Source organism: Salvelinus alpinus, chromosome 2, assembly GCF_045679555.1.
Source record: "Salvelinus alpinus chromosome 2, SLU_Salpinus.1, whole genome shotgun sequence".
Classification (NCBI taxonomy): domain Eukaryota; kingdom Metazoa; phylum Chordata; class Actinopteri; order Salmoniformes; family Salmonidae; genus Salvelinus; species Salvelinus alpinus.
Window position 1 is genome coordinate 25,554,114 of NC_092087.1, and position 27,375 is coordinate 25,581,488.

At 44.1% G+C, this 27,375-nt stretch overlaps 1 protein-coding gene across 1 annotated transcript in view; it reads left to right on the forward strand.

Annotated features, from left to right (window-relative positions):
• The window catches only part of suclg2 (succinate-CoA ligase GDP-forming subunit beta), a 159,531-nt gene that overhangs the window by 44,210 nt on the left and 87,946 nt on the right, over positions 1 to 27,375 (forward strand). The window contains exons 3-6 of the mRNA XM_071372269.1: positions 22,255 to 22,354; positions 23,341 to 23,431; positions 25,130 to 25,282; positions 25,828 to 25,917. Of these exons, the coding sequence (XP_071228370.1) occupies positions 22,255 to 22,354; positions 23,341 to 23,431; positions 25,130 to 25,282; positions 25,828 to 25,917 (434 nt within the window). The remainder of the gene's footprint in view (positions 1 to 22,254; positions 22,355 to 23,340; positions 23,432 to 25,129; positions 25,283 to 25,827; positions 25,918 to 27,375) is intronic.

Here is a 27,375-nt window from a genome sequence, read left to right on the forward strand (position 1 = left end):
AGTACCTCTGTGTTCCAGAGGGCCAGTCCAGAGGGCCACTCTGTGTGACTGACTGACACTATGACTCCTGCCTGCCTGCCTGCTCAGAGCAAATGACCCAGCAGCACCTGTCCCAAACACAGCCCTGTATGGAAGGCACAGACAGGGGGGCTGTAGATGTTAAAAGCCTGCACCCTTCAGTAATCTAACTGTCACAGAAAGGCAGCTCTGATGTGGTCCTCATCAGTTACATTGTGCGCCAGGGTTTCCGTTAGCTGGTAATAGCCGTCTTTCCCCCCCAAAAAATCCCATTGCGTTTTTGTCTATTAATTGATTTGAAATACCAGTCAATACTGCTCAAACCAGTAGCCTTTTTCAAATCAACTTGCTTTCATTGTCCAATAGCCAAATACACAATCCTAGTCATATTTGCAACCCATGCTAGTTGTTGCATATTTAGATTTCCCCTCTTTCTTAATTTCTAAGGGATATTTTCATCTCTGTCACATGAAACCGCTCAAAATTGTGTTTTCTCGCGAATTGCATTATGGAACTAACATTCACACGTAGCCTACTGCCTTGTACGCATTGGTGCGCTTATAATGTGAAGAAATTATAGTTGATCTACATTTTATGCTAAACGTTGCATTGCTTTTTAAAGTTATTGGGATGTAGTCTAGTCCTACTGGTTGTATGAATGTGGGATCTATCATCCCACAACGGTCCCAGAGTCTGTTTGGAATAGGATATTTCTTTCCTGACAAATTGACCAATAGAATAGGTCAACTTTTCTGCTATGGGGGATAATAGATTGACATAGGCTAGTGATTTTGCTGTTCGTTGCTCGTCTTGTTGGCTGAGGAAAAGTAAATGTGGACAGTTATTCTAACATAGGTGGCACGTGGGTTTCAAGTTTGAGGAAGCAAATTTTCACCATAAAAATGCACCTTTGTAATAAAGAATTCCATGCGTCCTCACATTTTCAGACTGATGTAAGATAGTCTACTATTCCTAATGTGATGATTTAGATTGGATAGTCGTAATTTTGGCTAATAATATAATTAGTTCACTGTTCGCAGAAAAGACTGTTCAATGCAGTGGAGTAGACCTAGGCCATATCAGAGCCTACATTTCTTCTCTCTCTGCACAGGAAATGTTGGCCTTTTATAAACACATTTTATGCAATTCAACTACACTTCATATGATTAGAGACATTAGCAGATGTATTTTTTTATATGACAAAATTACAGGGTAGCCTTCTCTACTGACAAACAGATCAATGCAAATATCATTGTCGGATCCATATATTAAGCCAATGAAAAGTGGAGACACAAGTACAATATGACATCCATCTAACCTGGAGGAGAAAATGATTGTCCAAAAACAAACCGAAGTGCCACTGACCCAATGATAAAGACAGTGAATATGTACACTCACCAGGGATATGGCTGCTGTTTTCTGCTGGTGCAAATAAGATCCTTAAAGTTGAGACTTTTGATAACTTCTCTTCTCTTTACAGCAATAGCCATTTGTTTTCTTAACAGTTTTTCCGCGATTGTACTTTTTGATATTGCGATATGCCATGATATTGCGATATGCCTCTGCTTTTCACTCACAGTTGCAACTCAACAGTCATCTAGACCTATTTTTTTAAGAAGCTAATGATCCTCTGTGGCCAAATCATTCTTTCTGGTGTAGTAGTCTATTTTGAATGATTTTATTTATTTCTGTATATATAGGAGTAAGCTAATTAGGCTATATCATTTTGGCAATTCAATTTACTTTAGGGAAAGCTTTCCTAATGGAAACCCGTATGTGTGTGTGTGGTGTGTGTGTGTGTGTGTGTGCGCGCCACTGTGATTACACTGCCTAGGCCTTGCCACCATGCCTCTCAACCACATTCCACCAATAAGACGTTGGCATTAGAGGATGCAGCAGTCATGCGTTGATTGGGAAAGGATTGAGAACTTGTCTGTCTTATGCTTATATTGAGTGTCTCAATATATTAACCCATAGGGGGTTTTGACACATCTAGCAATGCACTGCCCCACAATGTGCTGACGAAATGTCTCTCCTTTGAAAACCTATAAGATGTTTGTGAATTTGAGAAGGGGCTATCTAGTTTTTGGCGTTTCTCCTCTGCAGAGCAGAATAGTCTGAACACCTTATCAACAATCATATTCAGTGTCTGTCAATGGAAGGCTGAGCTGCTTTCCCTTCAACAGGGATGCTATCAAACACACTGGATATGGAATCAGCTTTTGAATATAGCCCGTCTGGATTTGACAATTTTTAGATATGACCGCAGCTCATGTAATGAATAAAGATGATTTTTATTTTCATCTTTGCCCAAGCCCGTCCAGCCATCTAAACTCAAAGACACACAAAAGCACCCCCCCCCCCTTCCACACACACATACACCTGTCCCAAGCAGCCAATGAGCGTGTGATTATTTGAACCACTTTTTATAGCACAACACTGTTGACGGATGCATCTGCTGAGTAAATCTTGATGGATTTTCACTCTAAATTCACTATTATAGTGTATTTGTTCTTCTCCTGCGTCTCCGGGAGCCTTCACGCCTGCCAGGCTTTCTGTCTGAGCAGTGATCCACGAACCAGACATTGAAAAACATTTGCTCTGATTCTATCTTCTCCATATGTTGAGCTTGTTTGATGAATGTGAGAGCAACATGCATTTTTTTACACGCATGCACACACAGATGGTCACATTCTCTCTCACCACAAATGACATGTTTTGCTCCAGTTTCCATTCCATTCAATGTGCAGTATAAGGTTTATTTTCACAATAATAGAGGGTGCCTCCCTACATACAGTATATTGGCCCACACAACATACTGTGTCTTGAATCCAAAATGATTAGGACCCAATTCCTTAATAGGTGTGTGATTTAATGTGACTTAACAGGAATATTTACCGGTATATACGGTAGGAACGTCTATGCTAGAGCTCGTATCATGCCGTCTCAATAGGCCCAGGTTGAGACGGCTTGTGGTATCCTATAGGCTTTGTGTGTTTCCTTACTAATGGTTGTATGTTAGCTCAGCAACATACAGCCATCTGTCAATTCAGCACTGTTGTCATATTCAACACTTTCAATACATCCTGACAACTAAAGTCGAGCACTCCAGGTGTTCTCTCTTTCTCTACTGTTCCTTTTTCTCCCCCTCTCTCATTCGCTTTCTTTGTCACTTTTGCTCATTGGTTTCAGCTGTATTCTCACTCTTTTTTTTGTCTCTTTCTCCACTTTACCCTTTTCTCTCTCCTTGCTTCTTGGGTCATTTTTAAAGTTATTCAGAATAGACAGGTAGAATAACAATTAGTGGCAGGAATGGATTCATTCATTTCTCACAGATATGAATATTCAGTGTAAACAGTGCAGCTTTATTCATGAGTCAAACCTTATGTGCTTATTAGAGGCAGTGTTGGTTTGACATGTCAGCGCACAGCATAATATTGAGATGGCCTGACATTAGGCTAACCCTTTGAGGAAGGTATGAGTGTAGACTTCAACACTCATTCCTGCTTTGCTCTTCGCAATGGCTACTGCCCACCAGTCCACCCATTATCAAGTATGAGTAACTGCATATGTGGAGTGTGTCTGAAAGTGGGTGTTGCGAAATAATTGTGAGGATCAACCTAAGTGGGTGTATATGGAAACAGAAGTTAATTGGGCAGATTGGTTGCCACTCGACAATTTTGTGTGGCTGCTTCCTTGTAGTGTTTTAGCTAATCTGGTTAGGATAATTATTGTAGCAGGTTAGGATAATTAATGTAGAAGGTTAGGAGAATTATTATTTTTAATTTTATTTTACCTTTAACTAGGCAAGTCAGTTAAGAACAAATTCATATTTCCAATGACGGCCTAGGAACAGTGGGTTAACTGCCTTGTTCAGGGCAGAACGACAGATTTTTACCTTGTCTGCTTGCGATTCGATCTTGCATCCTTTCGGTTACTAGTCCAACGCTCTAACCACTAGGCTTCCTGCCGCCCCTAATGTCGGAGGTTAGGAGAATTAATGTCGGAGGTTAGGAGAATTAATGTCGGAGGTTAGGAGAATTAACGTCGGAGGTTAGGAGAATTAACGTCGGAGGTTAGGAGAATTAACGTCGGAGGTTAGGAGAATTAACGTCGGAGGTTAGGAGAATTAACGTCGGAGGTTAGGAGAATTAACGTCGGAGGTTAGGAGAATTAACGTCGGAGGTTAGGAGGTTAGGAGAATTAACGTAGGAGGTTAGGAGAATGAGGTTAGGGAAATGGGTAAGCTTCGCTAAAAAGCAACAAGCAGCCACGCAAAACGGTCGAATGGCAAACAATCTGTCCAATTAGCTGTTAGGTTTCCATACACCTACTTATGTTGATCCTCCCACTTATTTCACAATGCCCACTTTCAGACACAGTTATCCATGACTCCCCACTATGCCATCATTGGCTTGAATGGGGATGCCTGTTTTATTCATTTTACTTCTATGGCAGCACATGCAGTCAGGAGCGAAGGAGAGGAGAATGTTTGTTTTTTACACAGTTATTTTTTATATTATATATTATAATATTTTTTATGCATTTACAGTGCCTTCAGGAAGTATTCATGCCACTTGACTTACTCCAAATTTTGTTGTGTTACAACCTGCATTCAAAATTGATGTTTATTTTATTTTTTGGGGACCCATCTACACACAATACCCCATAATGATGAATTAAAAACATGTTTTTAGAAATGTTTGCAAATATATAGAACAATCTATACAGAAATATATAAGGTCATATATTTCATACATTTGACAGTGCTTGTCAGTGCAGAAACTATACCATGAAGTCCAAGGAACTGTCCGTAGATCTCAGCGAATTGTGATGAGGTATAGTGTTGAAAGTTTCCAAGAACACAGTGGTCTCCTCTCCATCATTGGAAAAAAATATGGAACTACCGAGACTCCGCCTAGAGCTGGCCGTCTGACCAAACTGAACAACCGGGCAAGAAGGACATTGGACAGGGAGGTGACCAAGAACCCAATGACCAGTCTGACAAAACTACAGAGTTCCTTGGCTGAGATGAACCTGCCAGAAGGACAACAGTCTTTATAGCACTTCACCTATCTGGGCTTTATGGGAGAGTGGCTAGACAGAAGCCACTCCTTAGAAAATGGCACATGACAGCACGCCTGGAGTTTGCAAAAAGGCACAAGAAAGACTCTGAGATCATACGACAAAAGATTATGTGGTCTATAGGCCTCCCGAGTTGCACAGTGGTCTAAGGCAGTGCTAGCTGTGCCACTAGAGATCCTGGTTTGAGTCCAGGCTTGGACGCAGCCGGCCGCGACCGGGAGACCCATGGGGCGGTGCAAAATTGGCCCAGCGTTGTCCGGGTTAGGGGAAGGTTTGGCCGGGCAGGGATGTTCTTTGTCCCATCGCGCACTAGCGACTCCTGTGGCTGGCCGGGCGCAATGCACCTGACAAGGTCGACAGGTGTAAGGCTTCCGGGTTAAGTGGGCGTTGTGTCAGGAAGCAGTGCGGCTTGGCTGGGTTGTGCATCGGAGGACGCACGGCTCTTGACCTGTGCCTCTCCCGAGTCCATACGGGAGTTGCAGCGATGGGACAAGACTGTAACTACAAATTGGATATGATGAAATTGGGGAGAATAAAAATAAATAAAAAAGATTATGTGGTCTGATGCGTCAAAGTCTTTGGCCTGAATGCAAAGCTCTATTTCTGGAGAAAACCAGGCACAGCTCATCACCAATCTAACACCATTCCTACCGTGAAGCATGGTGGTGCGAGCATCATGCTATGGGGATGCTTTTCAGCGGCAAGAAGTGGGATACTGGTAAGGATTGAGGGAACAATGAATGGACCCAAATACAGGCACATCCTTGATGAGAACCTGCTTCAGAGTGCAAAAGACCTTAGACTGGGACAAAGACATTTACAATGTCACCAAGCATACAGCCGAAGCAATGCTGGAATTGTTTCTGAACAAAAATGTGAATGTCCTTGATTGGCCCTGCCAAAGCCACAGACTTCAATCCCATAGACAATCTATGGAATGACTTAAAGATTGCTGTTCACCGCCGCTCCCCATCTAACTTAACAGAGTTTGAGCAAATCTGCAAGAAAGAATGGGAGAAAATCCCAAATCCAGATGTGTAAAACTGATAAACATAACACCCAAGATGACTCAAAGCTGTAATCGCCGCCAAAGGTGCTTCTACAAAGTATTGACTCAGGGGTGTGAATACTTATGTATAGATATTTCTGTATTTCATTTTCAATACATTTCAGATTTTTTTCCCCTCACTTTGTCATTATGGGTTATTGTTTGTGGATGGGTGAGAATTTTTTAAATGTAATCCACTCTGAATTCTGCAACACAACAAAATTAATGAATACCCCATAATCACAAAGCAAAAACAGGCTGTTTATACAAATGTTTATAATAAAAAAACTGATACAGCCTCGAGTCTTCTTGGGTATGACGCTACAAGCTTGGCACACCTATATTTGGAGAGTTTCTCCCATTGTTCTCTGTAGATCCTCTCAAGCTCTGTCAGGTTGGATGGGAAGTGTTGCTGCACAGCCATTTTCAGGTCTCCAGAGATGTTTGATCGGGTTCAAGTCCGGGCTCTGGCTGGGACACTCAAGAACATTCAGAGACTTGTCCCAAAGCCACTCCTGAATTTTCTCCCACTCCCTACTGCTGAAAACCATCCCCACATCATGATACTGCCACCACCATGCTTCATCGTTGGGATGGTGCCAGGTTTCCTCCAGACATGATGCTTGGCATTCGGGCCAAAGAGTTGAATCTTCGTTTCATCAGACCAGAGAATCTTGTTTCACATGGTCTGAGAGTCTTTAGATAGCTTTTGGAAACTCCAAGTGGGCTGTCATGTGCCTTTTACTGAGGAGTGGCTTCCATCTGGCCACTCTACCATAAAGGCCTGATTTGGTGGAGTGCTGCAGAGATGGTTGTCCTTCTGGAAGGTTCTCCCATCCCCACAGAGGAACTTTGGAGCTCTGTCAGAGTGACCATCGGGTTCTTGGTCACCTCCCTGACCAAGGCCCTTCTCCCCTGATTGCTCAGTTTGGCCAAACTTCTTCCATTAAAGAATGATGGCGGCCACTTTGTTCTTGGGGACCTTCAATGCTCCAGAAATTTGTGCCTCAACACAATCCTGTCTCTGAGCTCTTCCTTCGTCCTCATGGCTTGGTTTTTGCTCTGACAAGCACTGTCAACTTGCGGGACCTTTATATAGACAGGTGTGTTCCTTTCCAAATCATGTCCAATCAACTGAATTTACCACAGGTGGATTCCAATCAAGTTGTAGAAACATCTCAAGCGTGATCAATGGAAACAGGATGCACCTACTCTCAATTTCGAGTCTCATAGCGAAGGGCCTGAATACTTGTTTGCATAAGGTATTTCTGTTTTTTATTTTTAATAAATGTTAAAACGTTTTTTTGCTTTGTCATTATGGGGTATTTTGTGTAGATTGACTAGGAAATGTTTTTTTTTATCAATTTGAGACTTAACATAATGTGGAAAAGGGGAAGGGTTTTGAATACTTCGAATCGAATGCACTCTGTCTTTAAAGGAGTAGAAGTGGACAATTATGTAATCCATACTTTATTTGACCGCCTACTATTACACCACTCTGTGTAAAACAGTGCTATGAAATACAAAGCCCTCCCACTGAGTAGTTTTACTGTAACCAGTGCATTCCATGACTTGTAAGTCGCTCTGGATAAGAGCGTCTGCTAAATGACTTAAATGTAAATGTAATGTAAGTGATCCCTGACTACTGGACCAGTGTGAGAAAGAGGTGGTCTGTCTGTCTGATACTGTGTTTGACCACGACAGCCTTGCTGAATCCAGTGCTGATGGTGCAGTGCTATAAGAGAGGCTCCTGGTCCTCCCATGTCTCTGGCTGTTTGGCTGGCAACAGGGCAGCGTTTACATCTCTGACTGGCGCTGGTGTCTGAGATCAGCTGGAGCATAGCATATGCTTCTCTCCTGAGCCACCGTTCTGCCGAGCTTGTACCATATGTCAACCCCTCATTCCTCCCTGTCTTTCTCAGCCATGCGTGACGTGTACTGGCATTCTTTCCCGTCTCTACCTTCCCGTTATTCCGTGTTAAACAAACAACTGCCATTCTTTTTTTGCTCCTATTTATTTCCACAAGGGCCTTTGTTTGATATCTTATCTCCCTGGTGGGAATGGAGGAGTGTCTTTGAAAGTGTGTCGCTGGCATGTAGGCCTAGATGTTGTATGTCAGCTGGTCTCACTTTTTCTGTCTGTGGAGAGATGAAAGACCTGGGGATAGGATGAGGGTTTGTTTTCTTCTTGTGTTTCCAACTTCATTGTGTTGTTAACATAGCATTAACATGGCCACCAAACTGTTTTGTATTCAGTTGTGCGACGTGAGAGTATGTTGTTTATACCCAGTGTGTGTGCAATGTTCCTGCATTTGTATAACACCCATTGTCTTTCATTAAAGTGCAACTGCAGCCAGCTACAATAAGCAAACCTGCTCAGGCCTCTGAATCACTAATAGAATGTGTGTGTGAGCGCTGTGAGGGAAAGCAAAACAAAACGCTACCGCTGCTAGTACGGAAATCTGAGTCTATGGATCATAAAGGGCCGTAATCATATCTCTGATTTGTGTTTCTGCGGTAAAACAATCAGAATGCCTCTCCCATGATTTTCTAAATACATTTTGAGGAATATGAGCTGCGTTTCAGGGACCTCACAAATCAAAATGTAATTTTGGACTCGTGACAGCTGGTTTGTATTGACATTGCGGGAGGCACATTACCGTTACTCATGCTTTAGGCCCTGTTGCCTCGCCAACGCACCTAACACTTGTTCAGGCAGAAGGTATTGCGCCATTATTTTGGTAATGTTGCCTCTAAATTGCATGTTTTAGTAGGGCTATTCCATGCTCCATTCAGCAGTAAATTTGTAAGAAGAAATGCAATGTTTTTTTTTCCTTCTGTCTCATTAGTGCATTTGTTCCAGTTTAAAAAAATCCTGTGTCTGAATTGCTTCATTCTCATTCAATTCATTACACTGCACTCTGTTTGATAATGAGGCTTTTCCCGCCAATGAATGGGAATGACTTGGGACAAGGCCTGCATTCTAGTAGGACTAGCTGTAGGACCTCATCTACCTCATCATACATAGTTAAATAAATCCCGGCAAGTTTAGAAGTAGCCTAGTTAATTGATTAACATCAATCAGTATGATGTCTTGAGCGTCCAATGAGCCGGCAGATTCAGTGCAACCCTCGTCTCGGCTGAGTGAGGGACTTGGAGAAGACTGGAATCTCAGCATTGTAAAGCTGGCCAACATGGATGGACTCCCATTCTCTGTCCACATCTCCCTCCTCAGCCAGCCTCTCTCTCCCAGCCGACACCCCCTCACACACTTCAAGCACTTTAAAGCCCGCTTTCATCTCCCCCGTCTAGAAAACAAGCCTGAGTCTTTTGAAGAGCTCTGACACTCTCAATAACAACGAGAGCTCTATGAGTGTTTTCTTCAACAGGACCGCTCCTCTCGTGTTTATCAGAAGTGTTGGGATCTGTGTCCTGCACAGCTGGACCTAATACAGTCTCTTATACTAGTCAGTTTGATACCTGGTGCTTTCACCTAATGTGTGTAATGTATTATGGAACTGTTTGATAAGGTGTGGCTTTTCTGATTCTTTGAGGTAAATGGAATCACAGCCATTCTCAATACTGAAACACTTCAGATATTGTGCTGTTCTGAGAGCTGGAGAGAGAAAGGGAGGGAAAAGGCAGGCAGCATTGAGGAGGATTTTGATTGACATGGACATGAATGTTGGCAGCTAGAAGACTACTCTCCAGAGGGCAGATAAAGACGGCGGCAGTAGTTTTGGGTCACAGGCAGCCAGCAAGCATCTAATACTCTGGCTGGTATAGACTCAATCAGGGGTTCCCTGCCCTAAGACGAGTGTGTATGTGGTGGTGCACAAACACTGTTTCTGTAAATGAGAAAATAAATTCAGCAAGTAGATTGCTTGAGGAATTGTACTGCTATTATTTTTATATGGATAACATTTTACTCTAGGTGTCCTAATGCATGAATTCATAACATCTTTACAACAGTTATATAAAACATTTATCATAAGCTGCCAAATTGTCATAACAGTTATGATGTTATAAAACAAGTTATAATGTGTTATAGATGTGCCATGCTCTCATATCAACTGTTAATGACTGCTATTACATGGTGTGCATGTCAACTTATGTCATGTTATTACATTCTACATAGTCTACATCTAAGATGTTGTAACATGGTATTATTTCATTTACCAAGCTCTTTGACACATTATTACATTGAATGGAATGATGAGCGTCATAACCATGTCAAATGCCCTTATGCACAGAGTAAAGTGACAATTTGAGGTGTTATAAAATAGTTATGAATGTGCTTATACCACAGGATGAGTTGAAAGTATGACAAAACAAAACCAATTTTAAAATCTCCAGGAGCAAATTGGACCACGTCCAGATAAAAAAACAAAAAAACATAATTAAAAACTTGCCAAAAAACAAACTTTTTCCAATTAAATGGATGCTATGTAGGCTGTAATGTAACAAAATGTGAAAAAAGTCAAGGGGTCTGAATACTTTCCGAATTGCATGTATGCATGCATGCATGCAGTACCAGTCAAAAGTTTGGACACCTACTCATTACAGGGTTTTTGTTGAATTTTTACTATTTTCTACATTGTAGAATAATAGTGAAGACATGGAAACTATGAAATTACACATATGGAATCATGTAGTAACCAAAAAATAAATCAAAATATATTTTATATTGAGATTCTTCAAAGTAGCCACCCTTTGCCTTGATGACAGCTATGCACACTCGTGGCATTCTTTCAACCAGTTTCACCTGGAATGCTTTTCCAACAGTCTTGAAGGAGTTCCCACATATGCTGAGCACATGTTAGCTGCTTTCCCTTCACTCTGCGGTCCAACTCATCCCAAACCATCTCAATTGGGTTGAGGTTGGGTAATTGTGGAGGCCAGGTCATCTGATGCAGCACTCCATCACTCTGCTTGGTCAAATAGCCCTTACACAGCCTGGTAGTGTGTTTGGGTCATTGTTCTGTTGAAAAACAAATGATAGTCCCGCTAAGCGTAAACCAGATGGGATGGCATATCGCTGCCGAATGCTGTGGTAGCCATGCTGGTCAAGTGTGCCTTGAATTCTAAATAAATCACTGACAGTGTCACCTGCAAAGCACCATCACACCACCTCCTCCATGCTTCACGGTGGAAAACACACATGCGGAGATCATCCGTTCACCTACTCTGCACCTCACAAAGACACGGCGGTTGGAACCAAAAATCTCAAATTAGGACTCATCAGACCGAAGGACAGATTTCCACCAGTCTAATGTCCATTGCTCGTGTTTCTTGGCCCAAGCAAGTCTTTCGCTTATTGGTGTCCTTTTAGTAGTGGTTTCTTTGCAGCAATTTGACCATGAAGGCCTGACTCATGCGGTCTCCTCTGAACAGTTGACGTTGATGTGTCTGCTACTTAAACTCTGAAGCATTTATTTGGGCTGCAATTTCTGAGACTGGTAACTCTAATGAACTTATCCTTGTGGCAGGGCTTGCAAACTATCATGGATTACAGAGGGAAACCCAGCCGTGAGCTGCCCAGTAACCTGCTAGACAAGCTAAATGCCATCTATGCTCACATTGAGGCAAGCAGCACTGAACCATGCATGAGAGCACCAGCTGTTCCGGAAGACTGTGTTCACGCTCTCCATAGCCGATGTAAGACCTTTAAACAGGTTAACATTCACAGACGGATTACCAGGACGCTTTCTCTGAGCTTGCGCCGACCAGCTGGCAAGTGTATAAACTGATATTTTTAATCTCTCCCTAACCCAGTCTGTAATACCTGCATGTTTCAAGCAGACCACCATAGTCCCTGTGCCCAAGTAAACCTTCCTACATGACTATCGCCCCGAAGCACTCATTTGTAGCCATGAAAGGCTTTGAAAGGCTGATCATAGCTCACATCAACACCATCATCCCAGAAACACTGCACCCACTCCAATTCGCATACCGCACCAACAGATCCACAGACGATGCCATCTCTATTGCACTCCACACTGCCCTTTCCCACCTGGACAAAAGGAACACATATGTGAGAATGCTGTTCATTGACTACAGCTCAGTGTTCAACACCATAGTGCCCACAAATCTTATCACTAAGCTAAGGACCCTGGGACTGAACACCTCCCTCTGCAACTGGATCCTGGACTTCCTGACGGGCCACCCCCAGGTGGTGAGGGTAGGCAACAAAATATCCATAACGCTGACCATTAACACAGGGGCCCCTCGGGTGCGTGCTTAGTCCCCTCCTGTACTCCCTGTTCACCCACAACTGCGTGGCCAAACACGACTCCAACACCATCATTAAGTTTGCCGACGACTCAACTGTGATGTGCCTGATCACCGACGATGATGAGAGGTGATCTGAGTCCTGGCAGTGTGAAGCTATGGCAGCAACCTCTCCCTCAACTTGAGCAAGACAAAGGAGCTGATCGTGGACTACATAAATCGGAGGGCTGAGCAGCCCCCATTCACCTAGGCAGGGCTGTAGTGGAGAAGTTTGAGAGCTTCATGTTCCTTGGTGTGATATTATGGTCCAAACACACCAACACAGTCATGGGGTGGGCACAATGTCTCTTCCCCCTCAAGAGGCTGAAAATATTTGGCATGGGTCCTCAGATCCTCAAAAAGTTCTACAGGTGCACCATCGAGAGCATCCTGACTGGTTGCGTCACTGCTTTTTATGGCAACTGCTTGGCATCTGACCACAAGGCGCTACTAAGGGTAGTGCGACAGCTTATCACTAATGTGTTATATAAATGTTTATAAAGGTGTTTTGGATGCATGCGTAAAGACACCTACAGCGAAGTGTTAATCTTTACACTTGGAGAGCAACTGAATGGAGTTATTTTACCTGGAAAACATTATTTTATTAAAGCTACAGCTTCGTCTGCATAGAATGTTTTTTTTTCTCTCTGTCTAAACAAGTTTAAGTGTTCCCTCCCTCAGTACCATGCCGTTGTGATTTTACGTGAATGGGGTTTGAATGGATTATTATGCAAATGTTCTTCAGGTAACTGTGAGCATTTACATAGCTATTAACTGTTAATTTTAAGTCAAAACAGCAGTGTGCTCTGCTGCTTTCTCTTTTCCAACTCCCAAGCACAGCGGTGCCACTGCCAGCAAAAACATCAGTGTCCTTGTTTACTTTTGGATCAGGTAGGGGGCAGAATGAGTGCAGCAAGTTAGTCTGTGGAGTTGCAGGTATCTCCGCCACACCGCCCTTTTCCCCCCTGAGAACCAGCCTGTCACACAGAAAGACGGATGGTGTGAGGAGTTATCCTACCAAGAAGCCACGCTCCCGGGGAAAGAGGGGACACGGGAGAGGCTGAGGAGGAGCTTGTTCAAGCCAAGGTCATTAACACAGGCTGGACAGGACCGGCAGTGACGGCCTAGACGTGCTCGCCTAATGTGTGCACATATGCACAGTTTATGGTAGTATGGAGTAGGCAGAGCAATGTACGTGATGCTTGTAGTGTCCTTAAAGCCATGTAGTAGACATCTGCTTTCCCTGTATAGGATTTGTCTGTTGTCATCATAGCTGGCAGAGACCTTACAACTGGAGAAAACGACATGCTCACGGAAATTCTCTTAACAGCTTTAAATAGGCTTTGTAAAATAAGGCTTTCTTGAAGAGCTGATTTCTATAAGCGGCTTATGGTAGTTCCACCTTCTCATTATGCTGCTTAACCTAGGCGTTTCATTATATGTGGAATTATTTATCAGACATATTCAGTATGGTGTATGGATGGCGCTAATAGTGTGTTAGAAGTCATTATGATAACCATTATGCTTGAAGCTTATGACGCACTCACTGTAGTCCTTGGGTTCCAGGGGATAAAGTGATATTAATCACTCCAGAGCAGTGGAAGGCACACCATTCACTGTATGGAACTCTGCTCCACGGCTTTTATTACTCACCTGTGAAACCTAGAGGATTGCTGCCTACGTTCCAAGTTCATCTCCTCAGTCGTGTTTGTATAAGCAGGCTTGAATATGGTCATCATAATGACCTCGGCCCTTTCCCTCATTGCTATTCCAGTAGAATGCCATTGTTGGTTAAATTACTGTATGCCATTAATGAGACATTGGCTGATAACTTTAGATGACCATACCCCTGGGCCGTTGTCTGTAAAGTCTTACTCCAGAGTGACTAACAGTCTCTACACTGGTCCAGGGGTTTGAACTCTGCCTCTCTGTCATAGAGTGCCACTTAGTCCAGCTCTGGAAATCTTTAGTACGGACAGTGTGTGGAGCCTAACGAGGAGTCGGCTGTCATGTGGGTAGTGACAGGAGAATATGATACTACAGCAGGCAGCAGAGGTCTAGGTTGACGATGAACCCCTGTAGAGCTCCACAGAGACTACATCATTAGATACAGCCACATCCTCTGAGTGGTCATTACCTGGCGCAGTTGGAATGGATAGTGCAATAGCATTGCACAGCTCAAAGAGGTCATATACTCTGTTTTTGGTGGCTTACCATTAGCCTCATACTAGTCATAAGGAAATAAAGGCTTACCAGTTTGTTAACTGCATTAACTTCTAAGCTTCATTACTGCAGCAGTGGAGAATGATAACTCGATACAGCGAGTCATTATCTATTCTAAATGTTCAAAATTGTTTATAGTCACATGTACAGGGTTGCAGGTGTGATTGCAGGGGGAGGGGAGGTGTTGTCCATAGGGGGAGTAGCAGGGGGGAGGGGTTGTCCATAGGGGGAGTAGCAGGGGGGGGGGGGGGTGTTGTCCATAGGGGGAGTAGCAGGTGGGAGGGGTTGTCCATAGGGGGAGTAGCAGGGGGGGGGGTGTTGTCCATAGGGGGAGTAGCGGGGGGGGGGGTGTTGTCCATAGGGGGAGTAGCAGGGGGGAGGGGTTGTCCATAGGGGGAGTAGCAGGGGGGAGGGGTTGTCCATAGGGGGAGTAGCAGGGGGGAGGGGTTGTCCATAGGGGGAGTAGCAGGGGGGAGGTGTTGTCCATAGGGGGAGTAGCAGGGGGGAGGTGCTTAATACTCCAATTATGCACCTTCATCTACAAATAGACATACCCCCCAGGCAGCCTACCTAAACCAGGTTAATTCCCAAATCCATGCATACAACACAGGACACTGCGATCACATTCACCCTCCTCACTGCTGCACTTCACATAGTCAATTCTCTAGCAGATACAGAGGTTCCATACTCTGGAATTCCTATCTTCACATTGCCAAAATATCATCATCCCTCAATATCTTAAAGTAGTCTAGGGGTCAGCCTGATGAACCAAACTAGCCAGTAGTCTCCTCCATGTAGACTCACACACTCATTCACTCACTCACTCACTCACTCACTCACTCACTCACTCACTCACTCACTCACTCACTCACTCAAACAAACATAATTTATCTTGTGAACTGATTATCATGTACATTTTATAATTAGTATGCTCTGTTTTTACTTTCTACTTATAGTGGTTGAAGCACCTATCTGTAGTAGACACTGAATCTATTCACTTTGATTGTTCCTGTGTGTGTTGATTGTCTCCTGAGTTTGGATTAGTCATCACATGTAGCTGCCACATTACTTGCGTTAGACTGGAGCTAACACTGGAGAGCTGGGCTGCTCAGTCTGACCTGGAGCTGGGTGCTGGGCTGCTCAGTCTGACCTGGAGCTGGGTGCTGGGCTGCTCAGTCTGACCTGGAGCTGGGTGCTGGGCTGCTCAGTCTGACCTGGAGCTGGGTACTGGGCTGCTCAGTCTGACCTGGAGCTGGGTGCCGGGCTGCTCAGTCTGACCTGGAGCTGGGTGCTGGGCTGCTCAGTCTGACCTGGAGCTGGGTGCTGGGCTGCTCAGTCTGACCTAGAGCTGGGCTGCTCAGTCTGACCTGGAGCTGGGTGCTGGGCTGCTCAGTCTGACCTGGAGCTGGGTGCTGGGCTGACCTGGAGCTGGGTGCTGGGCTGACCTGGAGCTGGGTGCTGGGCTGACCTGGAGCTGGGTGCTGGGCTGCTCAGTCTGACCTGGAGCTGGGTGCTGGGCTGACCTGGAGCTGGGTGCTGGGCTGACCTGGAGCTGGGTGCTGGGCTGACCTGGAGCTGGGAGCTGGGCTGCTCAGTCTGACCTAGAGCTGGGAGCTGGGCTGCTCAGTCTGACCTGGAGCTGGGTGCTGACCTGGAGCTGGGTGCTGGGCTGACCTGGAGCTGGGTGCTGGGCTGACCTGGAGCTGGGTGCCGGGCTGACCTGGAGCTGGGAGCTGGTCTGCTCAGGCTGACCTGGAGCTGGGAGCTGGGCTGCTCAGTCTGACCTAGAGCTGGGATGCTCAGTCTGACCTGGAGCTGGGAGCTGGGCTGCTCAGTCTGACCTGGAGCTGGGTGCCGGGCTGCTCAGTCTGACCTGGAGCTGGGTGCCGGGCTGCTCAGTCTGACCTGGAGCTGGGTGCCGGGCTGCTCAGTCTGACCTGGAGCTGGGTGCTGGGCTGCTCAGTCTGACCTAGAGCTGGGAGCTGGGCTGCTCAGTCTGACCTAGAGCTGGGCTGCTCAGTCTGACCTGGAGCTGGGAGCTGGGCTGCTCAGTCTGACCTGGAGCTGGGTGCTGGGCTGCTCAGTCTGACCTGGAGCTGGGTGCTGGGCTGCTCAGTCTGACCTGGAGCTGGGCTGCTCAGTCTGACCTGGAGCTGGGTGCTGGGCTGCTCAGTCTGACCTAGAGCTGGGCTGCTCAGTCTGACCTAGAGGTAGGAGATGTGGAAAAATACATATCGCACTACATTTTAAATTGATGCGATAACGACAAATAGAACAAGACTTAAAAAGTGCACAACTTTTTTTTACTGTCCTTTTAAGCAACCAGTAGTTTGTTGGTTGTCCCATTAACAATCACCATATTATTATTTCATTTCAAACTTATAACATTTCTTTGGGTTAGGCTACTTATCGTAATGAATGCTACCATCAAAATGCCTGCAATAAGTGATCAGTATGGTCGGCATCCCAGCTCTAGTCTGACTTCCCCTATCCTCTCACCGTGGCCTGCAGACAGACAGTGAGTGCATCTCGTCCTCTCCAGATTGGCTTGCAGCCTGCGTCTGTCCCTTTATACAGTCCCCAAGTGCACAGCCTTTTATGGCTTAATTAAATATCAGACAACGCTAACTCTGCCGTCCCTAACCCTTGGGCTACATCCTTCCGGACCGCCGAGAGAGGAGGAGGACAGAACGTTTGAAATACAAAGAGAGGGGAGATGTTGTCGAGGCAGAAGTAACAGCCTCGATGCCGACTGCTGTCATCAGTAAATAGGCTGGGAGTTCATTTGCGTTCATTACTGGGAAATGAGTTAGCCCGAGGACGGCCGTGTAACTCAGATTACAGCTGATGCGATTGAAGATGTAGTTACATGTTAATCTCATTTTCTGTGTCTGTCCCTAAAAAAACTACATGGAGAAGAAAATATCCCTTTTCAGATTTGCCATGACTTTATATGGGTCCACTGGAAATAGATGGCTTGTTATGGAATGCTGCCACCCTGTCCCTTCCACTTTCATTAAGGGGATTTTCTATTCACCTTAACTTTTACTGCTAATATGCATAACTTCTGAGAATTAATTATTTTATTCATATTATCAGTTTCACGGTTGTGCATGTTTTTGCATATTGAATGTTGTGTGGTGTCCTGGCCAAACCACTCTCTGTATCTGATGTCATCACTCCTCTGTAGTGCTACCTCTGGCTCCCAGAGTTCTTAGGTGTTTTTGTGCTACATGCTGTTAGAACTAAATCACATTCATCTCCCAAAATGTAGCCTAACGCGCCTACCTGTCAATACTATCAACAATAGGCATGGAGGCACAGTTTCATTGTTTTGTATTTGGACCTAAGATAACTGTCCGTAACAGAATAAAAACAAAAACACAATTTTCTTCAAATAAATAGCTGTTTCCTACAATGGCTGCCATTTGATATAGAAATACCCCAAATATCCCTAAAGATTTACCTTTAAAAAGCAGTTTACTAGACACATTGAATAAAACATCTATATGAGTGTGTGAGTTATTGAGAGACTCGCACAAATCCATCAATGCTCTTCAGTGGCGTCATCTTCACACAAGTATAACACTGCCTGTGTTTGGTGATGTTTCATGTCTGGAGCATGAATGGATAATATCCAATGACGTGTGTGTGTACAGTGGGGAAAATAAGTATTTGATACACTGCCGATTTTGCAGGTTTTCCTACTTACAAAGCATGTAGAGGTCTGTAATTTTTGTCATAGGTACACTTCAACTGTGAGAGACGGAATCTAAAACAAAAATCCAGAAAATCACATTGTATGATTTTTAAGTAATTAATTTGCATTTTATTGCATGACATAAGTATTTGATACATCAGAAAAGCAGAACTGAATATTTGGTACAGAAACCTTAGTTTGCAATTACAGAGATCATACGTTTCCTGTAGTTCTTGACCAGGTTTGCACACACTGCAGCAGGGATTTTGGCCCACTCCTCCATACAGACCTTCTCCAGATCCTTCAGGTTTCGGGGCTGTCGCTGGGCAATACGGACTTTCGGCTCCCTCCAAAGATTTTCTATTGGGTTCAGGTCTGGAGACTGGCTAGGCCACTCCAGGACCTTGAGATGCTTCTTACGGAGCCACTCCTTAGTTGCCCTGGCTGTGTGTTTCGGGTCGTTGTCATGCTGGAAGACCCAGCCACGACCCATCTTCAATGCTCTTACTGAGGGAAGGAGGCTGTTGGCCAAGATCTCGCGATACATGGCCCCATCCATCCTCCCCTCAATACGGTGCAGTTGTTCTGTCCCCTTTGCAGAAAAGCATCCCCAAAGAATGATGTTTCCACCTCCATGCTTCACAGTTGGGATGGTGTTCTTGGGGTTGTACTCATCCTTCTTCCTCCAAACACGGCGAGTGGAGTTTAGACCAAAAAGCTATATTTTTGTCTCATCAGACCACATGACCTTCTCCCATTCCTCCTCTGGATCATCCAGATGGTCATTGGCAAACTTCAGACGGGCCTGGACATGCGCTGGCTTGAGCAGGGGGACCTTGCGTGCGCTGCAGGATTTTAATCCATGACGGCGTAGTGTGTTACTAATGGTTTTCTTTGAGACTGTGCTCCCAGCTCCCTTCAGGTCATTGACCAGGTCCTGCCGTGTAGTTCTGGGCTGATCCCTCACCTTCCTCATGATCATTGATACCCCACGAGGTGAGATCTTGCATGGAGCCCCAGACCGAGGGTGATTGACCGTCTTCAACTTCTTCCATTTTCTAACAATTGCGCCAACAGTTGTTGCCTTCTCACCAAGCTGCTTGCCTATTGTCCTGTAGCCCATCCCAGCCTTGTGCAGGTCTACAATTTAATCCCTGATGTCCTTACACAGCTCTCTGGTCTTGGCCATTGTGGAGAGGTTGGAGTCTGTTTGATTGAGTGTGTGGACAGGTGTCTTTTATACAGGTAACAAGTTCAAACAGGTGCAGTTACTACAGGTAATGAGTGGAGAACAGGAGGGCTTCTTAAAGAAAAACTAACAGGTCTGTGAGAGCGGGAATTCTTACTGGTTGGTAGGTGATCAAATACTTATGTCATGCAATAAAATGCAAATTAATTACTTAAAAATCATACAATGTGATTTTCTGGATTTTTGTTTTAGATTCCGTCTCTCACAGTTGAAGTGTACCTATGATAAAAAATTACCTACCTCTACATGCTTTGTAAGTAGGAAAACCTGCAAAATCGGCAGTGTGTCAAATACTTGTTCTCCCCACTGTATATATAAACTCTGGATTGATGATGCTATGTATTGACCATTGAGAGGCTTTGAAGCCCCCAGTCAGCCGTGTTGGCACTCCCTAGTAGGAACAGTCCTCCATAGGAATTAATGGAATTCTACAGTATTTGAATGTTTCAAGGACAAAATGACATGTATTTTGTTGTTGTCGTGGGCACAGTCATATTACTACTCTAAAAAAAATAGTGTTTTTATGTTTAACTCACAATACAATTTCAAGTATGCATTAAAGTGTCTGTAATAATATAATAAATGTGTCAAAAATGAATGTGGACATTGATAAATGCATTTCTATAGTTTCCTAAGTCTTTTTTACAATTGAGGAGGAGTACCAAGACGTCTGCGCAGTGGCTTCAATACAGCACACCCAGTCAGTCATCCAGGGTTTATACATGTTATTGGTAATGTCTGCTCTGTGGCTTCAATACAGCACACCCAGTCAGTCATCCAGGGTTTATACATGTTATTGGTAATGTCTGCTCTGTGCTCACATAGTGGCTCGTTCACTGGGATCTTTCAGGGCATCATTACTTCACGATGCATTTTGACAGTTTAAAAAAAATCCTGGGTGGTGGCAGCTTCAGAGAATCTACAATGATGACACTATCGGGGGAAAGACTGGAAATAAAGGAACAGGCTGAGGGGTGTTTTGCATTCTTAACAAGCCACTGTAAAGGTCGGGTGTGTTTTGTATGTGTAATCAAGGCCAATTTTCCAAGTGAGTGATTTGATGAGAGAACGGTTCATTCGTTAAGAGGCTTATCTCTCCTGATAAGTAGGCTTCATATGCTCCACTAAACACCTCTTAGGTATATCTAGATACTCTTTTCCTGTGTGATCAATTGTATATGTCTAATTATTTGGGCTTTGGTGTGTTATGGCACCTTTTATATATTCTGGGCACGGTGTGAAACAGCATACCTCTCAATAACCAATCATATATCTAGCTATATAGGCTACATATTTCCTTCATCATTCTTTTCTCCTTTTTCCCTCCATTTCCTTCTCTAGCCATTGTTTCCCATACTGCACCTTAATCATCCTCATCTCTCACTCCTCTCCTCCTTCCAGAGACGACCCGGTCTCGGTCCGTTCTACACCTTGCAGCACACCTCTTGTCAGGGCTAAGGAATAACACCTTCCTCATTGGCTCCCGCTTTTCTTTTAACAAAAGTAGTTTCCTAATTTTCTCTGTTCCGTCCCTCTGCTGCACATGCCCGTAGGACACTCCATTTCATCTTGCTTTGAACTCAATTTTAATTTTGCGCTGTTGCAGTTTTTTTAATTGACATATTTATTAATGTATGACTACTCACAGCCCCTACATGTGCTCACCTTTATTCTCTCGGTCTTTCTCTCTTCATCCCAGGGCAGAACAGAGCTCACTAATTCAGTTTTGGTTTAATCCCTGCCATTTTGTCAGAGCCTACTTTGTCGGGGTCTTGTTCCTACTGGAACAGCCTGAGCCACTCCGCTTGAGAAGCATTACTGAGAGTAAGAGAGCTATGTTCCTGGGCCAAGGTCGACGTGCCTTTCTTTACATGTTCTGGTTGCCCCACTGTTAGCCAATGGTGGAACTCCCTGCCAGGATAATGATCGCTCAAGACCATATCCCATCAAGTGCCCTTGTTGCACCATTTGAATAGAGGGAGCCTGTTCAGTGGGTAGCTGAATAGACAGCTCAGTGCTCTACCAGAGGTCCTCTCTCCTGGTGTAGAAAGGAGGGCTTGGAGATTACAGAAAGGGCAAGTAGGCTAGGCCTATATGGTGTTAGCATCGTTAAAATGCCATAAAATTGCAATGGTCAGTCGAAACTCTAAAGAGAGTCAAATGACGCAAATTAACACATTGTTTAGATTAGATACGGTAGATACATGTTTGTGTGTCTAGTTTATGTCTTTGTAATCTGTTTGTATGCATGTACCTTGTATGGGAGTATTTGCCTGTCTATATGAACATGTTCTTTCAACTTTCAATAGGGTACCCTCTCTACCCTGTATTTGGGAAGTTGGCTTTAGCCTGTAATTAGCAGGGCTAGGGGAGAAGATCATACGTGAGCTGGAGTACCCTTTCCCTCATCCCGTCACGTACCTCTCCTCCTAGTCCCCTCTTTCCCTATATCCCCCCTTCTCTAGACAGGACAGGAGCTAATGGAGACCCAGGGTGATGGGTGAGAACATTTTACTCAGAGACAGGGGAAGTGTAATGGGCTCTGTGATGATGTACCATTGGAGAGGTCTCATGCTCTTCTCCTCTCTCACCTGGCTGTCTATCTCTCTATCCTGCTGACAGAGCCCATCTCTCTTTTTTTCTAATCCCTCTCTCTTTCAGACGCCAAGGAGATAGTCCTGAAGGCCCAGATTCTGGCTGGGGGACGAGGGAAGGGTGTGTTCAACAGTGGACTTAAAGGTGGAGTGCACTTAACTAAAGAGTGAGTACCCCTGCCATCCGCCAACCACACTTACTGAGGTGTGATTTGAGTAATGGCCCCTTCAGAGAATGGTTCTGTTCTATTTCTCTACTACTGCTTCAGTTCTCCCTCCTAGACGGTGTTGCTTTCCCTCTGTTCCAGCTACCTACACAGGACCCTGCAATAAAAAGCTACATTTGCTACTTTAGGGAAAACTGCTCCCAATTAAACTTTGAAATAGTGAATTTATCATTGGGAAATTGCACTGTGCGCACCTCACTGAATCAGGTTATTGGAATTGTGATATACAGCTCTGATTCAGTGGAGCTCAATCGAATTGTGTTCTTCTAGCACATTGTTATAGGCCTATATTGGCCAGATTTCCCTAACAATAATATAATGTTTGTCCATCTTATATCACATCAACCAACATCTTCATTGGCCAGCTACTAGATTAATGTTTCCTCTGCAAAAAAAGTATGTAGCCAAGATAGCAGCGTGATAAGGCCTGACCTGTGATTTACGACATATGGCTACGACATATGTATCATTGTCACCCTTTCAGTATTTGGGATAACCAGAAACTTTTCTAAGTGAACCATCTGAAGTTAAGCCTCCCCAGACAGTGACGTGTGCACAAAGTTCACTCTCCTACCATCTATCAAAGCAAAACACAACCTCAGGCTTCATTTGTATTTTATAAAAACCAGAGCAAGAAGCAGTACAGGAATGAGACTCGCACTTCCTTTAAAGAACAGCCGAAACCAGGATATACTTTTTCAAGAGCAGTGCTTTGTCAGAACACATTACAATCACACTGCAAATGTGCTGAACCATGTCTTTGTTGAAATGAAAACGTGTCTCAGGAGCTGAAAATAATTACTCTGTTATCTGCTATGGTGATAGTCCTCTATTTTTGGAAGATGTTTGTCCTCTAGGTTTTTATCTGTAATCAAAGCACTATTAATTAAGTAGTTGTAATTGAGACACTCCTGTCTCTTCTCTAGCCCCTCTGTGGTGGGTGAGCTGGCCAGTAAGATGCTAGGCTATAGCCTGACCACCAAGCAGACGCCAAAGGAAGGAGTGAAAGTAAAAACGGTAAGTCATAGCTGGGGGTAAAATAAATTTTCTGTTTTTCTCATTTCAGGGTCATTTCAATTCAGTAATGCAGTTCCATGAAATTAATGACTGCACAAGCATCGGGGTAATAATACATTAGTCTATATTGTTTTTTTGTTCCTCTAGTTCTGGGGATAGGTCCCTGGTGGAGACATGCCATTTGAAGCCGGTGTCGTTGGTTGTGTTTGTGCTATTTGGTGTTATGGTTCACTGCGATAAATAATACATGCGAGTCAGGGCCTCTCTGAGACCAAAGTGTTAGTCACGTAAACAACCATTTCCAAGTGTCGCTAACAAGCAGGAATATTATTTTCCTCACTCACACTGCAGCCCACCCAAAAACACACTTCCAGGTAATGAACCCTTCTCGGCCTGTAGCTTGTATTTTTCCCCTCTCTCGCTCTCGCTCTCTCTCTCGCTCTGCCTCTTTAGTGAAATGTAGCCTAGAGCTTCCCATTAACGCATGTTTTCATTCCTGCCAGCCAGGCACACACCTCGCTCTGCTCCTGCCCCTGCTGCAAAGTTTAGGAGAATTATCAAACTACTGTCACATTTGCCATTTTTATAGAAAGAGCTGGCGGGGAAGGCAGTTCACTACCACAACACCAGGGCTGAGGGGAAAGTGAGAAATATAAACACAAAAACTGTGAAAGCATTGTTGTGAGATGTCATTTCATATTGAAACATTAGCTGCATTATCTATCTATAGCATGTCATCTGTTAGATGACTGACAACACCATTTCCAATAGTTTTATTTTGTAAACTAAGCATATAGGAATAGAATATTTATTAATTGCAGAAATGTATCATGATAAATGATCCCAGAGGGACCTATATGCAGCCATGTGTCATGTATCACACACAAAAACCAGTACACACTAGATTAATTTCCCGAAACGTGCAGACATTCACAGACAAGGGAGATATGATGCTACCTGCTGTTAGTGGCTATAGTCGCAGGCCCCTCTCAAAGCCCATCTCAGATTTAGATTAGGCCTGGGATCAAAGTAATAAAGTAGCCAGAGAGCTGCAGTGATTGAACAGAACCCAGGCCTCTTAACATAGCCCTCTTTAACAGGCTGTAATTATATTGTCAAGCTCTGTTTCCCTGAATGAAAACCAGGAGTGAGCTGTCAGCCTGCCATTGTAACACGTCCCCTTCACTTCATTATACTGCAGCCATCCTCTCCAGACACAGAGCATTATCTCTATTGGCAGGACAGACCAGGGGTGGGGAGAGGGGCAGGAAGTGATAGAAGGAGGAGGAGAGCATAGTAGATGGAGAGAGGGGCACAGAGAGCCAGTTCGATTGAGAGAAAGACTAGGAGAGGGTGGTAGTAGTGTGTAAAATAGATCAAGACTTTAAGCAGAGAGCGAAAGAGGACTGTGTTATTGCCTGTTTCCATGGGACATGGAGAAGAATCGTCCTTACGGAGTCCAAATAAACTCTGTCAAGTTAGGCCCAGGGAACTGATAACAAACAAACAACTAATCTCTATCTCTCTGTCTTGCCATCAATCTCTCTCTTGTCTCCATCTCCCAGCAGTGTGCTTCATTCCCAGTATAGCCTAGATTTAGAACCCATAGGTTCTCTGGGTTGTAATAATATGATCTGCTATATCTGAGGCCAGTTTGTGATGTGAAGGTAGTAGACTGACTCTCTCCATACTGACCAGGTGATGGTGGCTGAAGCCCTGGACATCACCAGAGAGACCTACTTTGCCATCCTGATGGACCGGGCCTGCAACGGCCCCGTCATGGTGGGCAGTCCTCAGGGTGGGATGGACATAGAGGAGGTTGCCGACAAATCCCCAGAACTCATCTTTAAGGTACAGTACTGTGATCTCTGCAGCAGCATATGTTACAAATGACTAAAGATGTTGACAAGGAACCTCTCACCATTCACTGTACTTGTGATCCAATAGCTTAACATCTCTTTGCAAAAACTACAGTACAGACATCCCTGGTATTCCTGTACTTCCGTCACACCATGTGCGCTCTCTGTCTCTGTCTCTGTCTCTGTCTCTGTGTGTGTGTGTGTGTGTGTGTGTGTGTGTGTGTGTGTGTGTGTGTGTGTGTGTGTGTGTGTGTGTGTGTGTGTGTGTGTGTGTGTGTGTGTGTGTGTGTGTGATTGGCACAATGAATCCCTTGATGGAGAGATCCCTTCTCTATGTTAGAATCTCATCTCTACAAGTGCCTGATAATTATAAAGCTATCGTTTCAGGCCCGGTTCTCCTTTCCTCACTACTGGCAGGTTTTCACCACTTAATTGCATATCGTGATTTAATATGAACATCCACTTTATCAAATGACCATCCAGTGTTTGAGTCTCCATTCTCTCTGCTTTCTCTTTCTCTGCTCTCGCGTACCACAGGAAGTTATAGATATTTTAGAGGGCGTGCGAGATGACCAGGCGCTCCGCATGGCAGCTAATTTGGGTTTCAAAGGACCTCTGGAAAGACAGGTAATAGGCCCGACAAAGCTCTCTGACCCGCAGTGCAGAGAAGCAGAGTCGCGTACACACACCAAAGATCCACAATACTGAACTCAGAGCTGATAAAATGGTCCATAGAACTCCATAACGTCCTTGTACAACAGACAAACCTTTATAAGATCAAATTGCATTCGTCACGTACACAGCTAACTTCTTATGGCTGCAATCCCGTTAACGGGATGATATGACAACAGCCAGTGAAAGTGCAGGGCGCCAAATTCAAAACAACAGAAATCTCAAAATTAAAATTCCTCAGACATACATGTGTCTTATACCATTTTAAAGGTAATCTTGTTGTTAATCCCACCAAAGTGTCCGATTTCAAATAGGCTTTTCAGCGAAAGCACCACAAACGATTATGTTAGGTCACCACCAAGCCACAGAATAAGCACAGCTATTTTTCCAGACAAAGATAGCAGTCACAAAAAGCAGAAATAGAGATAAAATGTATCACTAACCTTTGATGATCTTCATCAGATGACACTCAGAGAACCTCATGTTACACAATACATGTATGTTTTGTTTGACAAAGTTCATATTTATATAAAATAATCAGAGTTTACATTGGCGTGTTACGTTCACTAGTTCCAAAAACATCCAGTGATTTTGCATAGCCACATCTATTCAACATAAATACTCATCATGAATGTAGATGATAATACAAGTTATACACATGGAATTATAGATATACCTCTCCTTAATGCAACCACTGTGTCAGATTTCAAAAAAACTTTACGGAAAAAGCAAACCGTGCAATAATCTGAGACGGCGCTCAGAACTATAGTCAAATTAGCCGCCATGTTGGAGTCAACAGAAACCAGAAATTACATGATAAATATTCCCTTACCTTTGATGATCTTCATCAGAATGCACTCCCAGGAATCCCAGGTCCACAATAAATGCAGTAACATGTCAAACGATGTATTGAATCAATCTTTAGAATGTTGTTAACATAAATCTTGAATAGCGTTCCAACCGGAGAATTACATTGACTTCAGATGAGCGATGGAACGGAGCTCCCTCTCATGTGAACGCGCATGGTCAAAGAATGGTCACCTCATGGCAGTGGTGACAAATACTCTTCTCATTCCCCCCTTCACAGTAGAGTCATCAGACAAAGTTCTACAGACTGTTGACAGCTAGTGGAAGCCGTAGGAAGTGCAAACAAATTCATATCTCGCTGTAATTTCAATGGGATCTTGGTTGAAAATCCACCAGCCTCAGAATTTCCACTTCCTGTTTGGATTTGAGTTCTGTTATACTCACAGACATAATTCAAACAGTTTTAGAAACGTCAGAGTGTTTTCTATCCAATACTACTAATAATATGCATATATTAGCAACTATGACTGAGGTGCAGGCCGTTTTACTCTGGGCACCTCTGTGCACCTTTCATCCAAGCTACTCAATACTGCCCCTGCAGCCATA